Source organism: Triticum aestivum, chromosome 7B (assembly GCF_018294505.1).
Source record: "Triticum aestivum cultivar Chinese Spring chromosome 7B, IWGSC CS RefSeq v2.1, whole genome shotgun sequence".
Lineage (NCBI taxonomy): Eukaryota > Viridiplantae > Streptophyta > Magnoliopsida > Poales > Poaceae > Triticum > Triticum aestivum.
The window spans coordinates 126,490,594-126,506,886 of record NC_057813.1 but is presented as its reverse complement, the minus strand read 5'-3'; the positions used below and the strand labels follow the sequence as shown (position 1 = coordinate 126,506,886).

General features: G+C 44.7%; 2 protein-coding genes across 5 annotated transcripts; one reads left to right on the top strand and one right to left on the bottom strand.

Annotated features, from left to right (window-relative positions):
* Positions 1-1,617: 1,617 nt before the first annotated feature.
* Positions 1,618-9,616, bottom strand: LOC123159098 (uncharacterized). Of its 4 annotated transcripts, XM_044576905.1 has the most exons (5): positions 8,243-9,615; positions 6,978-7,631; positions 5,206-6,515; positions 5,021-5,119; positions 1,620-2,121 (listed from the first exon to the last, which is right to left on the bottom strand). In XM_044576905.1, the coding sequence occupies exon 1, from the start codon at positions 9,517-9,519 to the stop codon at positions 8,371-8,373; it is 1,149 nt and encodes a 382-aa protein (XP_044432840.1). In that variant the 5' UTR covers positions 9,520-9,615; the 3' UTR covers positions 1,620-2,121; positions 5,021-5,119; positions 5,206-6,515; positions 6,978-7,631; positions 8,243-8,370. The 4 variants fall into 4 exon arrangements, with proteins under 4 accessions (XP_044432841.1, XP_044432838.1, XP_044432840.1 ...); XM_044576906.1 differs by having other exon boundaries at positions 1,618-2,121; positions 5,206-7,631; positions 8,258-9,616; XM_044576903.1 differs by having other exon boundaries at positions 1,619-2,121; positions 5,206-7,631.
* On the top strand, positions 2,544-6,500 carry LOC123157751 (potassium channel KOR1). Its single transcript, XM_044575968.1, has 11 exons — positions 2,544-2,999; positions 3,071-3,407; positions 3,504-3,799; positions 3,960-4,040; positions 4,141-4,239; positions 4,806-5,024; positions 5,126-5,314; positions 5,421-5,496; positions 5,611-5,905; positions 6,042-6,163; positions 6,241-6,500. Exons 1-11 carry the CDS (start codon positions 2,877-2,879, stop codon positions 6,498-6,500), a joined length of 2,097 nt encoding a protein of 698 aa, XP_044431903.1. The 5' UTR covers positions 2,544-2,876.
* Positions 9,617-16,293: the final 6,677 nt, after the last annotated feature.

Below are 16,293 nucleotides of genomic sequence, written 5' to 3'. Positions count from 1 at the left end.
CACCGGCGGCGGGATGCGGCTGCTCGCGCAGGCGTGAGCGAGCTAGGGCGGCGAGCTACTGTGGATTCGTGCATGCATATCAACGAGCTACAGCGGCGAGCAATCGTGATGGCAAGGATGAGTGCCTCGCAGCAATCCGATCGATCCAAACATTCCAAGCACGCATCAGATATGGATTCAGGGGTAGTTTGGTCCTTTTAGGAGCCAGGAAATGGAAAAGAGAAAAAGAAAAGCAATAGAAAGGGAAAATGGCATGGTAATCAAGATGCACACGAGCTGAGTGGCATTTTTACGAAGCCAATCTTGAAAATGGCAATTTTGAGAAGCCTCATATTGAAAGTGGCAAATAGCCAATTTTCTCCCCTCCCGCCCCCAGCTCAACTTTTTCTCCTTCGAGCCATCGGCACCCAGCTCAACTTCAGAACCCAAGCTCCACCGCCACCTTTCCGCTGCCACTGCCGCCGCACTGCGCGTGGGGAGGCGGTTGCCGCCGTGCTAGCTCGTGCCGATGGCGAGGGGGGGGAGGTCGAGGAGGCCGCCGGCGGGGGAGGAGGACGCGGAGAAGGAGTACGAGGTGGACGTGGAGCCCGACCGGTGGAAGTCGTCGTCGCGGAACAGCCGGCTCGAGCTCATGGGCCGTCTCCCCCCGCTCCGCCGCCTCAGCCGCATCCCCGGAGCCGACGCCGACGGCGAGGGCGGGTTCCTCCGCGGCCTGGTCATCCACCCCGACAACAAGTATGTATCGTATCGCTGCCATATGGACACGTCCACCTGCCTCTGCTGCCATACGTATCAGCAGCGAGTGCAATAAGCACAAACTGAATATACTGCTAGCGTACTTCACACTGTATTCACTGTTGCCATTTCTGAAACCTGAGTTGAGTGTGGTTAATTTCTGAGTTAGAGTTGCAGTGTTTGCAAGGCGGTCAGATGATGCTTCTACCGACAAATAGAATCAGGAAATAGATAAAATGGATGATGATTTTTCAAAAAAAGCTGAACATCCTTCTACAAAAATAAATAAATAGAGGGGGGAAAGCAGGTGACATACTGACTTGGCCTTGTTGATTGATGGGAGGAAGATGGAGCAGATATGAAATCAAACAATGTCTTTAAAACAAAAGGGAGAAACAGCTTCGATCTGATTGCACGCCCAAGTCCTATGCATATGCATATTACTGCCCTGGACCATTTCATTGTTTTTGTCTTCTAAAAAAAATACCGAGAACACATGCGCGCGCGCATTCACAGGGCGCCTCTCGAAGTTTTCCTGGAGCATCAAGGTTGAAGAAACCAATAGTGCCTCGCTATCGACAGCTACATCGCCTAGAACTGGACGCCGGAGGAATAATAATCCACCAAACCACTGAAAGAGAAACACACCTTGGTGCGTTGAGGGTAGGGATGTAAATGGCAAATAAATGGTGTCCGCAAGTCCCGTTTGGTTAGCGTTGCCTAGCTTCATAGTTCATTTTTGCAGAAAATAAAATAAAATTTTAAACTGTTCGATTATATAGTGGGTTTAAACGGGGTTAAATGGGACCCGGTTCACATCCCTAGTTGAGGGTACAACCGCCACCACTATCCACCCGAAACCTATGCTTGGTTCTCGACCAATTCATCGTTTGCTTCTCTCTTTCCTACATAAATACTCGAAACAAACCAGAAATCGCCACGTCTATCATCATCTCCACTTTCTTTTTCTCATTACCAAGCATCAACATATTTTAATATGCCATCCAACCTGGGATACTTTTTGACATGTTACATCAACAGATGAACATGTGGTCTAACAACCTGCATGCTCATGTTGCTGCGCTGTTACGCAGCAACAAAATATATAATGGTAGAACCCATCTGCTTACGACGATATGTCAACTAAACTTAAACTAATAAGCTAACACCAGTAACTTGCCTCCACAATGCCAACCAGGTGTATGACTACAGCAGTTCAGAGGGTTTTTTATGATGTCGCTCTGCAGCTGCACTCCAAATGTGATTTGGGTACTTGACAGTTCAGATTGCTGGCTTGAATGGCCTAAAGTACCAGGCAGGCAGCCGCCAATCTTGGGTGTAGTTATAGTAATTTTCTTGAGGAATATTTAAGCTGTTGCGTAGACCCTGTAAAGTAGATCAAAATGTAAAACATTCAGCATGACTTTGCTTCTTAAGTCTTGCCCTTGGTGATTGTGACATATTTTGTTGGAGATGAACTTTGGTGGCAATGCTTAAACAGAGGGCTCATTTGGCCTAGCAACTTCATTTTCACATAGTTAAGAAAAGCTGTCTGTGTGTGTGTGTGGCTCTTGCTAACTTGACAACTAAAATCAAACTTCGCATGCAACAAATTACATGGCTGTAAATTAACAAATTAAAGTTGAATGTTTTGGAACCTTCGAGAATGTTGTTTGCTTGGTGCTCAACTGCTCATCCATATATTAAAACAAATGCTAGAATCCACTCTTTTGACATAAGCCATGTTAAAGGAATAAAGCGTGTGCTAATTAATTGATTTGTGTCCTGCAGGTTGTACCGGTCATGGACTAGGTTCATAGTGGGTTGGGCAGTGTACAGTTCTTTCCTTACGCCCTTCGAATTTGCATTCTTCATGGGGCTCCCTAGGAAGTTGTTCTTCTTGGACATAGTTGGTCAGGTTGCCTTCCTTATTGATATTGTCCTGAAGTTTCTTGTGGCCTACCGTGACCCTGACACATAGCGCATCGTATACAATCCAACCTCTATCGCCCTCCGGTAATATTTCACTTACCCCATGCTTTAACAGTACAACAAGATTGACTGGAAGTTGCGCTGCATTATTACCTTATATTGGCATTGATATCCTTCGATTAATTCCACCAGCTTGTACTTTGTGAAATATGTTATTTGGTAACTCAAATGTGGACGTAAGCATGATTTATGTGCTCTATACACCCAGATATTGCAAATCAAGCTTCATTTTCGATCTCCTTGGTTGCTTCCCATGGGATGCTATCTATAAGGTAACACACAATTTATGATGTCTCAATGTTAGCCTGTATGCTCTTGTTTTCATATGATGAACTGCATACAGGTTTCTGGGCATAAAGAACTAAGATACCTACTGTGGATTCGCTTAACACGAGTGCTGAAGGTCAGAGAATTCTTCACGGATTTGGAAAAGGACATCCGTGTGAATTACCTGTTCACAAGAATAGTGAAACTCATAGTTGTGGAGCTCTATTGTACACACACGGCAGCTTGTATCTTCTATTACCTGGCAACAACGCTTCCTGAATCAATGGAAGGATATACGTGGATCGGGAGTTTGCAGCTAGGAGACTATAGCTATTCCCATTTCAGGGAGATCGATCTTGCCACGCGTTATGTTATATCAATGTACTTTGCCGTCGTCACCATGACAACTGTTGGTAAGTTTTGGTTTGATGTTTCAACAAATAGTTTCTCTTTCCATGACTGGCCTGGTATTTTAAATTGATGGTATGGTATTCTTTTTTCCTCTGCAGGTTACGGTGACATTCATGCTGTAAATGTTAGGGAAATGATATTTGTCATGATTTATGTTTCCTTTGATATGGTTCTTGGAGCTTACCTTATCGGTAACATGACTGCAATGATTGTGAAAGGCTCGGCAACCGAGCGATTCAGGGATAAAATGAAAGAAGTTATCAGGTATATGAACAGAAATAGACTTGGAAAGGACATCAGAGAGCAGATCAAGGGACATTTGAGGTTGCAGTATGAGAGCAGCTGCACTGAAGCCTCTGTACTTCGGGATATTCCTGTTTCTATTCGTGCAAAGGTGATGACATTTATAATTTGGAGATCTTGTCATTCTTCTGTGATGTAGTTCTCTAAAATAGTCAGCTTGCAGTTGTAAGTCTTGTGTCTTCAACACGGCACATCAAATATGCTCTTGTCTGTTGTGAGTCTCTGACTGATGATATATTTTGTAATTGCAGATTTCGCAAACACTGTACATGCCATACATTGAAAAGACACCATTGTTCAAAGGATGTTCGGAAGAATTCCTTCAACAGATTGTGCGTGCTATTTTCATTCTGACAAATTATGCATGTTGATCTGGTGTATAAATTTGAAGATATTCCCAAGATTTTTCTAATGCGTCTTTGCTCCTTGCAGGTGATTAGGCTGCAAGAGGAGTTCTTCTTACCAGAAGAAGTTATTTTGGAGCAAGGGAGTGCGGTTGACCAGTTATACTTTGTCTGTCAGGGTGCACTGGTTAGTCCAATCCTTAAAAAATGATCAAAGCCTAAACCAAATTGGTTAATTATCGAGTCTTTTGGTTTTCATATGTGTTTACTATTGTGTGCCTTTCCGTAATATACTGGTTATTGTTAAATTCCTTCTGGTGGTTCCACATTTTTATATCTAAGAGTGTGACTTCTCTAAGTAGGGATGCAAATCTCAGAGCATGAACTCCAATGAATACTAATGGGGTATAGCTACAGAGTGTACACAAACCACCCATATATTACTCAGAAATTTTCAGTGATATATATCTTATGCCGTTGTATATACTCTTGATATTAACGTTGTATTCACATATTTTTCACACCACCTGTTTATCTTTGTATTTATAAATGTACTGTCGATTGTGACAAAAATTCTCTACTTACAATTGTATCATAATAATGCACATGCACCACAACTAAGTTGTTCTTTTCGTGTACATTTCTAATGCCACAAATTGTGTCCCAAGCTAATGGGTGCAGCCATTCCTAGCTGAAATTTGACCTTACAACTAGTTATTATCCATCTTAGACAACATATATTCTTCCATTCAGGAAGGTGCTGCCGTTGGTGAAGATGGTCAAGAGACTATTCTAATGTTGGAGCAAGGGAATTCTTTTGGAGAAATTGCTATTCTCTGCAATATTCCACAGCCCTACACTGTTCGTGTTTGCGAACTTTGCAGGCTCTTACGGTTGGATAAAGAGTCCTTCGCACACATATTGGAGATTTATTTCACTGATGGAAGAAAACTTTTGAGCAATCTTACCGAGGTAAATAGTAGAAACAAACAACATGCCATTAATTATTTCATCTAATTCCAGTATTCATAGATACTGCATCTTTTTTCTTGATGTGCTATCTCCGACTGCAGAGCAATGAATACGGCAAACGGGTTAAACACATAGAATCAGATATCACTTTCCATATAGGGAAGCAAGAGGAAGAGCTTACCTTAAGAGTTAATAACGCCGCTTTTTATGGCGACCTTCATCAGTTGACTGGCTTAATCCGAGCTGGAGCCAATCCAAAGAACAGTGATTACGATGGGCGGTCTCCTTTGGTACAAATTACTAAGATTTGGTTATATGGTTCTTATCTAATTCAAAAAAATTGAAACCTCCATGATGAATATTCCATGCCTGATGTAACCAGCATCTTTGCTGCAGCATCTTGCAGCTTCCAGAGGGTATGAAGATGTTGTGCAGTTCCTTATCCATCAAGGGGCTGATATCAATCTGACCGGTATGCTCACTCGTCGAAATGCATCCTTGCAGCAATTTTCCAGCTTCTTGCATATAAACTTGTATAGTAATGTGATCACACACTTCTATGCACTTAATTGTTGTTCGATAACAGATAAATTTGGGAACACGCCCTTACTAGAGGCGGTGAGGCAGGGGCATGATAGAGTGGCCACATTACTCTTCAGCAAAGGAGCCAAGCTGAACCTCGAGAATGCCGGTAGCCATCTCTGCATAGCAGTATCGAAGGGAGACTCTGATTTCATTCGGGGAGCTCTAGCTTATGGTGTAGACCCAAACTCGAAAGACTACGACCACCGCAATCCTCTCCACATAGCTGCTGCAGAGGGCTTGTATATTATGGCGAAGTTGCTGGTAGAAGCTGGCGCAAGTGTCCTTGCAACAGACAGGTACCACCAAACAATACTTCATCTTTTATCTGTGCCATCAAGCTTGAAACCACTTAGAGTGTAATACTTTTGCTAAAGAAGTACTTAGTTTGTAACTTCGAAGGCACGCTTGAGCTTGACATTGCCAATTATGCAGACGCGGTACTACTCCTCTGGATGAAGGACACAAGTCCGGGAGTAAGCCATTTATAATGCTGCTTGAACAGGCGAAAGCCGATGAGCTCTCCAAGTTCCCCACACAAGGCGAAGAAGTGAGAGGCAAGTTCAAAGCTCGCACCTCTGCGAAAATCACGTGCACATTGTTCATTTATGACAAAAAGAACTTCTGTTGGCAGATAAGATGCATACACGACGATGCTCCGTGTTTCCTTACTATCCATGGGATACTGATGCCAAGCGAAAGGAAGGGGTGATGCTGTGGATTCCTCACACTATCAACGAACTCATCAGGTCAGCCCAGGAGAAACTGGGTTTGTCCAGCTCATGCCTGCGCTTGCTCTGTCAGGATGGCATGACGGTCCAGGATGTGGACATGGTCAATGACGGGCAGAAGCTCTATCTGGTTGGAGACAAGGACACGGGTGACAGCGAGTAGAAGGTGCGCCAATCGCTGAAATAAGAATAATCATATTGTGTTGCATCAAAATTTGCATTTTTTTTGGGGGTCAGGTATTTCTGAAAGAGTAGCCTATTTCCCCCCTACCTTTTCTGGTATGCTGGCTGGGTGCTGTGCTGTACATAGATATATAAGCAATGGAACAACTGGAATGATTCTCGATGTTGTACAAACTATAGTTGAATGGAAATAAAAATGTGGAGCTGAAATGAATTGTGCATCAAGATGTCCACAAATTGGTTCCACTCTAAAGTTGAGCTAGTGTTTTGTACTACAATGAGCAAGTGGCAGGACCAAAATATTTTCAGTTAACTTAAAATGTAAAATGGAAGTTGGATGTGGATGAAGATCTCCACAAAAGAAGGGAAATGTTTATTGTGCACAATTAAGAGAAGAGGGCCATGGAGCGTACAAGAGCAATGTTGGGCATGTAACAAAGGCTCCTGCTGTAGTTACCGTGTGTGTGTGCGGCGCACTTGACTGTCAGGAAATTTGAGCTGGTTCTCCGTTGTTTCTGCGGAACTTCCCCTTTGCTGCTGCTCTTTGGGAACAAGAATGTCTCGTTAGATCTGCACTATCTTGTCATAACTGCTCATAATCTGGTTATCTATGTAGTTGAACTGACTCCAATTCCCTGTTCGTGGCACCATATACCTGTCATGTTCATTCAAACCCCAGTTTTTTAGCTTCGGTACGACTTAACTTGTAGCTCCATCACTGCGTTATTATTTGCATGTATGAATAGTAGGCAGGCTCTCTTCTCTGTGTAAAGTCCACAATCATGAACTTGCAGATGTCTGACTTTTCCCTGAATGATGGACCATCACTGTCCAAATATGCAGTCAGTATATTAGCCTCCTCAGCTGATCTAAATAAACCTTGGGGAGTTTGCTCTGGAAACAGAACAATACTAGTACATCGTTGCTGATAAAATTTTAGTAGGCGTATGTGTAAATATAGAGGGCTGGGAACATGTGCTGCTGAGTTTGCAGGGCAGGATTATTGCAGCTTCCCCTCTGCTGCTGCTGCTGCTGCGTTGTCTCCTGATCATCCCCAGGGAGGCGGCGATCTCTTCGTTATCCGCGCCACCATCAAGGACACGCCGTCACCCTGTGCACAACAGTAGCCGGCTCAGCCAACGCACTTCACTTGAAACTCAAAAACTGAGCCAAAATGTGAAGCAGTATGCATATTCGCTTAACAGACAGATCTGAAGATGGGATTGCCATCAGTGTAGTATCGTTCATTTGCTCAACAGAAGCAATCAAACTATGGAGATCCACTTGGCTGGAAAAATAACCCATGCATGCTAGCAAGATAAAGAGAATGTTCTCTAGGTACAACTTCCCTTCATTGATTAATCACGATGAGTTCATGAAATAATTTTACATAGTTACACACCATCATACTACAAGTTTTGTAGTGTGCCCCAAAAAAAGAATGATAGAAGTATTTCACTCTTCTTTGCAGATTCATAAATAAATACACAGATGCAACAACCAAACGTGTCATACTTGCAGGAAATCAAATATCTCGTAAAATTACTACATCAAGGCAAGGTGCCAACAATAGATAGAAGACTACTTCTGAATTAAGCCTGACAAGGAGGGAGTATTTGTCAGTCAAAGGTAATTCGTTCCAAAAAACTGAACACTACACAGGAGCCATTACCCCCTGCCTAGATCAATCAGCCATTACATAAAGTAAATGTATAAAGATACCTAAAGAACAATTACTTCGAGTCTTCGACAATCCAGCTTAGCTCATGGAAGCCACCACATGTGTTGCATGTTTTTCTTGAATCTCACACAAAGAGCAAAAATGTTACGAAATTTCATACTGGTCTTGTTCATGTAAATCTGAATCTAGCCGGCACTTCCCCTCTGCAAGCTGCTGCATAGTCTTCGGCGAGTTGCGGTGCAGCTTTCTTGTGAGGGCATATGAACTTCTCCATGAATACCTTCTCGCGCAGCACGACTGCAGCATAGTAGTCTCGTCCATGATCTAGCAATCCATTTTCCTTAAGAAACTTTACAGCATAGTACCAGGGCCTTAGCCGGCCCTCTAGGCTGCAAGTGAGCAATGTCAACCGATGAGCCATGTATGCCGGTTCCAACCCAACTTCAGAGACCAGGAACTCTGACTTCCTCTGCAGCAGGTCCTTGGACAAAGTCAGCACCATTGGAGCTTTGGAAACAGCAATGCGCACCTCAGCATCCGACCACCTGAACATGTTCTTCAAGTGGTCCACTTTGGCTGTGATATTCTCCTCGCCGTAGAATGCGACCTGCAGCGCCTGCCTGAACATCCCAGAGCCCCGAGGCACGCCTATACCTTCGGCGCATGCAACCATTGCCTGGAGACGCTCCAGCTTGGTGCTAAGCAACCATGGCGCGTAGGTGCACAGCTTGGCAATATCGCAAGCGCCCAGCCCGCACTCCTCCAGGAACGCGACGTTGGGCTTGATCACAAGCTCAAGGTCGGACGAGAGAAGGCAGGAGCCATACTTGACCCGGAAGAGCTTCTCGGCGGAGCCGAAGAGGTGCAGGTAGTACTGTAGGCTGGAGACGATGGATCTACAACGGAACTGGGCGCCGCCGAGCGAGACGAGGCGCGCGATCTCAGGATGCGAGAGGCCGAGGCCGGTGAGCCCGACGACGACGGGGGCCAGGGTCCTCTCTACGCCGGCGCAGAGGAACTTGGGGTCCTTGGCGACGAGGGCGGCGATGTGAGCGCTGGAGAGGCCGAGGCCGGCGAGGAAGGCGAGGACGGCGTCGGGATTAGAGGGGGACCTGAGGTGGTTGAGCTTGGCGGAGGCCTTGAGCGCCTGGGCCCCGGTGAGGCCGCAGGTGTCGACGAGGTAGTTCTCCACCGCGAAGCTAGGGTTCGGGGAGACGACGGGCGCGGCGGCAGAGATGAGGCGGCGGAGCTGGGAGACGGGAGAGGCGGACCGAGACGAGAGGAGCTGGGTGAGGACGCAGCGCCGAAGCCGGAGCATGGCGGCGCGGCGGCGGGGGTGGGGAAACGAGCTGCCGATTGGTGCGAGAGAGACTCTTTTTTTTTGAGACAACTGCGAGAGAGACTCGTGAAGGTGAAAGCAAAACTCAGGAAGGAATTCCACGGGCCTTCTCACTCCATGAGCGAAATGGGCCTTCTCAATCACCCCAACGTTTTCTTTTCTTTTTGAAAGTTCAAATCGAGCCCAACGTGGTATTAGCTTCCGGCGCCAAATTCATTCGGTTCATTTTGATGAATGAATAAAGGGAATCGTTTCCATCCGGCGCGCCGGCCGAACCGTTGCGCCAGACGCGCGCGGGCCACGCGATCCAACTGGATCGTACGACCAGGAGACAGCGCACTCATACTTTTTTCTAGCCCACGCACTTTACTTCTCTTATCTTTTCTCTGTAGCTTTCTCCTCCACTCATCCCTTCCCCTTTTCTTCCCCAGCTAGAGCACAGCTCCATGGCTACCTTGGGTGCTGCTACGAGGAGGGGGGGGGGGGGGAGGGTTCTCCAGCTTGGCCATCCCTTTCCTGATCTCCTCTCTCTCTCTCTCTCTCTCTCTCTCTCTCTCTCTCTCTCTCTCTCTCTCTCTGAAACTGCTACAACCATAGTCGCAATTTGCTACAATCCCCCACAGATGCTGCTACATCCTCCCACAAGTGATGCCATGAGGGGCATTCTCCAGCTTGACCCTCCCTCGGTCCCTCTCCTCTCCCTCTATTTATGAAACTTTGACAAATGTTTTGATAGCTCGCAAAATTTCATCACCACATGACATTTGTGTAAAAATGTGGCAAAAAAACAAAACTGATGCTCCAAAAATGTTATTTTCAAACGCATTTTGGAGCATCAATTTTGTTTTTTGCCACATTCTACACGAATGTCATCTACCACTGAATTTTTCCAAACTATCAAAACATTTGTTAAAGTTTCACAACAAAAGATTCGAATTTTTTTGAATTTTTCCCATTTTATTTTGATTTTACTGTTCACCCAAGCTCACACGATCTCGGGACTAGAACAACACTTTCGGTGTTTAGGCTCAAAACTCTCTCTCGAAAATAAATCATTCATTCACCCTTTTTTCTCTCAAAAACGGATCCGGGTCTATTATAAAATGTTACCGCAGATACAAATACAAAGCTCCCCGGATATAATAAAAATTACATCGAGGTCTCTGGACCACAGAACGACCACTACTGCAGCTAGAACGACGTGTCGCTGTCACCAGTCTCTTACCAGAGACTGTCTGACCTTGTTGATGACAGCCGGGAAGTCTTTATGCACATATCCCTAAGGACCAGCGCCCTGGATCCATAATTATCATGGTTGAACCATTGAATCGATATGAAGCGCCTCACACGAGATCTCGCACGATAAGAAAGCCTAATCTCACCGACCAAACGGAGACGGTAGGAATATATGTTGTAGCCCCCATTGACTCCGTCCTAACGGATGATGTCGGAGATAATTCCTGCAAATCCCTAAGTAGGGTATCCTAGCGAGGTGACTAGGTAGTTTCAATTCTTCTACCTAAGATTATAATTATTGTGAGCAATAAATTTGATATCATTAACATCAACATCAGTAATAGTCTTCGTAAAAACTTCTTAGTTAACTTTAACCATACATATAAGCTCTTCAATTTTTACTATAAGTTCTTCATTCTTTTTTTTTGATAATTGAATTTACCTTTCTAGACATGGATCTTCCAACATTCCATTGAGCATATTCTCTTGCATATCATCAATAGTTTTCTTTGAATCAACAACTTCTTTTTACATAATAGTTTCTCTTGTAGCTGTATCAAACATGTTTTCGGATAAATAGAGAATTTAAAGCGTTATAGAATACATGAAGAATTGGTCATTCCTCCATGCCATGTTTAGGACAATTCCTAACAAATTCTTTCATCTGCACCCAAGCAGGCACTGGTGGCTAACGATCTTCATGTCTAAACTTGTGATGTTAGCACGTAATTGCATGGTTTTTAAAGATGGAAAATATTATCATCTATACCCCTATATAGTGTGCGATTAACTTTGAAAGATGGTCGTTGGATGAAGCCAATCCGAGGGTGCAGATATGGCAAATCTGAGTACTACTGGCCGTTGGATATCATCTGCATTCCACCAGATTTTGCCACATGTACAATCTAGAAGACTCCATGGTTGAACTTAAGCATAATGCACAAACCTCAAAACACAAGCACTTCTCCTTTGTTCTAGAATCTTCCGTATCATAATTGCCCATTTTTTAGATGAATTGCCATTATTTGATTCTACTTTATGCTTTACAACGCACAATTCCATGAATCTTAAAATAGATTAGTTTTTTTATAAAAAAACTAATTGATTTTGAATTAGATGAACCATAAGAATTAAATGAACATCTACATCATGCATATATGACTCAAAGCGTACATGCTATAGTGTGATGTTTATTCATAATTTGGTTGCCAAATCTCATGCGTGCAATGCACGTGTACCTTACTAGTAGGGATGAAAACGGCGCGGAAACGGACGGAACGGGGTGCTACCATATTTGTTTCCATATTTTTTTGCAGAAGTGGAAATGAATACAGAAACCCCGGAAACGAATACGGAAACAGATAGTACCAAAAACAGATACGGAGCGAATACAGAGTGGACACAGAAACAAAACTGTGTGTTGACCAGAACTTAAAACCCCCCTTGAATCATAGAGAAATATGGACAAAAAGGAAACAAATTTATGGAATTGTTAACACAAAATAATATGGTTGTGTTAGCAACATAGGATAGTATTGTAGTAGTACATGACAATTCCGTATAGGGTCTAGTTGAGTACGTGTGTGGTAGTAAAAGTGTTGGGGAACGCAGTAATTTCAAAACATTTCCTACGATCACGCAAGATCTATCTAGGTGACGCTTAGCAACGAGAGGCGAGAGTGTGCCCACGTACCCTTGTAGACCGAAAGCGGAAGCGTTTCAATAACGCGGTTGATGTAGTCGAACTTCTCCGGGATCCAACCGATCAAGTACCGAATGTACGACACCTCCGTGTTCAGCACACGTTCAGCTTAATGACGTCCCTCGTGCTCTTGATCCAGTTGAGGATGAGGGTGAGTTCCGTCAGCACGACGGCATGGCGATAGTGATGATGATGCTACCGGCGCAGGGCTTCGCCTAAGCACTACGATGGTATGATCGAGGTGTGTGATTATGGAGGGGGGCACCGCACACGGTTGGGAGAGAAACTTGTGTTTCTAGGGTGCCCCCCTGCCCCCGTATATAAAGGAGCAAGGGGGAGGCCGGCCGGCCCCTAGAGCGCGCCCCAAGAGAGGAGTCCTACTAGGACTACTAGTCCTAATAGGATTCCACCAAGAGGGGGAGAGGAGGAAGGAAGGAGAGGGAGAGGGGTAGGAAAGGGGGGCGCGGCCTGCCCTGGCCGCCCCTCTCTCTCTCCACCAAGGCCCAATGTGGCCCATTAGTTCCCTGGGTGTTCCGGTAACCCCTCCGGCACTCCGGTTTTACCCGAAACTTTCCAGAACACTTTCGGTGTCCGAATATAGCCGTCCAATATATCAATCTTTATGTCTCGACCATTTTGAGACTTCTCGTTACGTCCGTGATCTCATCCGGAACTCCGAACAAACTTCGGTCATCAAAAACACATAACTCATAATACATATCGTCATCGAACGTTAAGCGTGCGGACCCTACGGGTTCGAGAACTATGTAGACATGACTGAGACACATCTCCGGTCAATAACCAATAGCGGAACCTGGATGCTCATATTGGCTCCTACATATTCTACTAAGATCTTTATCGGTCAAACCACATAACAACATACGTTGTTCCCTTTGTCATCGGTATGTTACTTGCCTGAGATTCGACCGTCAGTATCATCATACCTAGTTCAATCTCGTTACCGGCAAGTCCCTTTACTCGTTTCGTAATACTTCATCCTGTAACTAACTCATTAGTCACAATGCTTGCAAGGCTTATAGTGATGAGCATTACCGAGAGGGCCTAGAGATACCTCTCCGAAACACGGAGTGACAAATCCTAATCTCGATCTATGCCAACCAACAAACACCTTCGGAGACACCTGTAGAGCACCTTTATAATCACCCTTTTACGTTGTGACGTTTGGTAGCACACAAAGTGTTCCTCCGGTATTTGGGAGTTGCATAATCTCATAGTTTGAGGAACATGTATAAGTCATAAAGAAAGCAGTAGCAATGAAACTGTAACGATCATAATGCTAAGCTAACGGATGGGTCATGTCCATCACATCATTCTCCTAATGGTGTGATCTTGTTCATCAAATGACAACACATGTCTATGCACTACAAAAAAATACACTTCCGTGATGATACGTGTTTGTCACAGTAGGTCGCGTTTTTTGTCATGCATGTACATCCATGACAAATTTATGACAGAATCAAGATAGTCATACCTGTGTTGTCGTAGAAGTGTTCCATGACATTACCAAAATTATCATCATGGAAGTGTCCACTTCCATGACGATAAATCGCGCATCACAAAAGTGCTTTCGTCAAGGGTGACCGGCACGTGGCATCCACCGTAACGGAACGCCGTTAAGCTATCGGGTCGGATTTTGGATCCGATAACCCGTTAACAGCCACGACCAATGCCGATTTTCCACATGTAAAATTCTCATTGGCTGACGGATCCACGTGTTAGCTCTGCGTTGACACAGGTGTCACTCATCCAACGGTCGAGATGGGCCTATGATATGTTGACACGTGGACCGGCCCAAAAGTGGCCCACAAAGTTTAAATGGGCCGGCCCAACCGAAGGCCCATAAGATTTAGCGGACCATAATGGGCCGGCCCAGCTAAAGGCCCACAAAATTTAGCGGACCATAATGGGCCGGCCCAGCTAAAGGCCCACAAGATTTTGCGGACCACAATGGGCCGGCCCAGCTAAAGGCCCACAAGATTCTGCAGACCATAATGGGCCGACCCAGCTAAAGGCCCAACATTCTCTGTCAAATCGGCCCGTCAACGGCCTGGTCTAAACTTGTCATCAATGCGGCCCATGGTCACTTCTGGCCCGTTAACAGTCCGCTAAGTAATTGGGCCGAATTACGGCCCGGTGTATTTCCGGCCTGTTAAAGGTCCGGCTTCATTTGGGCCCATTTACAGGCCATCAAAACTTTCGGCCCATAAACGACCGTGAAGGATTTGGGTCATATTCGGCCATGTCTGTCATTCGGCCTGTTAGAGGCCCACTATAGATTTGGCCCACTTTCGGCCTGTTGTCATTTTCGGCCCGTTAACGCCGGACGTAAACCATGGGCCATATGTGGCCCAACGTCATATCGGGCCCATTAACGGCCCATATAAAAATGACGATAATCTAGCCCGACCGAAGTTCCGGCCTGTTAAAGGCCCGTGTATTAGGTCGGCGCATTTACGGCCCGTCCGAATTTCGGCCTGTCAAATATCCGCATCGTAAATGGGCCACCATTTCGGCCTGCTAAGTCCAGTGGGTTATTTGGCACAATCAGGGCCCAATCTCACTTTCGGTCTATTAAAGGCCCATGTTTTTTATGGGCTCGACATATTTACACCTGTAAACGGCCTACTTTTACTGAGGGCCCAAATTATGTTTAGGCCTGTTAAAGGCCCACTATGGGCACAGGCCTACCAGAAAAATTTGAAAGCTTATGCTAATTTAAGCCCAGATATTTTTAGTGGGCTACATGCCAATTTCGGCCCGTAATCGTTTTTAGCCCAATTGGAATGGGCCCGACGAATGTTGGCATGTTGGGCTCCTACGAAGCTTTCGTCCGAATACATTACTAAGATAAACCTACACTATACAAAAATAGCGTCATAATTACTGCAGCCTGTGGCAGCATCATAAATGTTGTATCACAACAAAATAAATTCCAATCATACAACAAAAGGCCTGTTGGCATAAAGTTTACAGTCCTTCCAGATAAAAGCACCATCAGATGTATAGAAGCACAGATCATTTGACCTGAGTGCTAATGTTTCAGGCTGTAGAATCTGATGGAGCAGCACGATCTCCACCTTTTTTCTGCCATTGCTCTTCAACAACGAAGCGAATGTCTGATAGTCTGGTTTCAAAACCATTCATATCTTGACGGCATTTCTCAACCACTATTCTTGTTTCCGAAACAACGTCCATTAGGGATTGGACTTGTGTCTGGAGCACAGATATATCACTCTGTCTAGCAGGAAGATTTTGTTCAGTAGGCGATTTGGACGAGGTTACCTTGACAACCAACCCAGAATTACGCAGGAAGGTGCTTTTTGCACTGTTAGTGGAGAGATACTGACGCACTGCAGCAAGAGGTGACATTGTGCCTGTAGTAGCCTCGTCACCTTCAGGTGGTTGTGGCTGTTCAATCATTTGTTCCATAGCTTCCTGAAAGTTTGAACTTGTAGATTAGTGTACCAGTGAGTTACTAATGAGACAAAAACAAACAAAGTAGGTTAAACGTTTATACATAACTTATTTTGGTGAACTACTGTAATACATTAGCATGTATTGTAGTGCCAACTACATAATAAAATCACTTTCGGAACATATGTCCATGTAGCATGCCTACTGTATTGTCTATTTCCTCACATTCGTTGACATCTAAGGATAAAGAGACATGGTTTAAAGTAGGATGAACATAGTATGACATCATTCATATCATGGGCAAACAGATATAAAACAAACAGGCTATTTTATCATTGTGTGCGCACGTGAACATAACAACTAGATTACAGATCAAGACC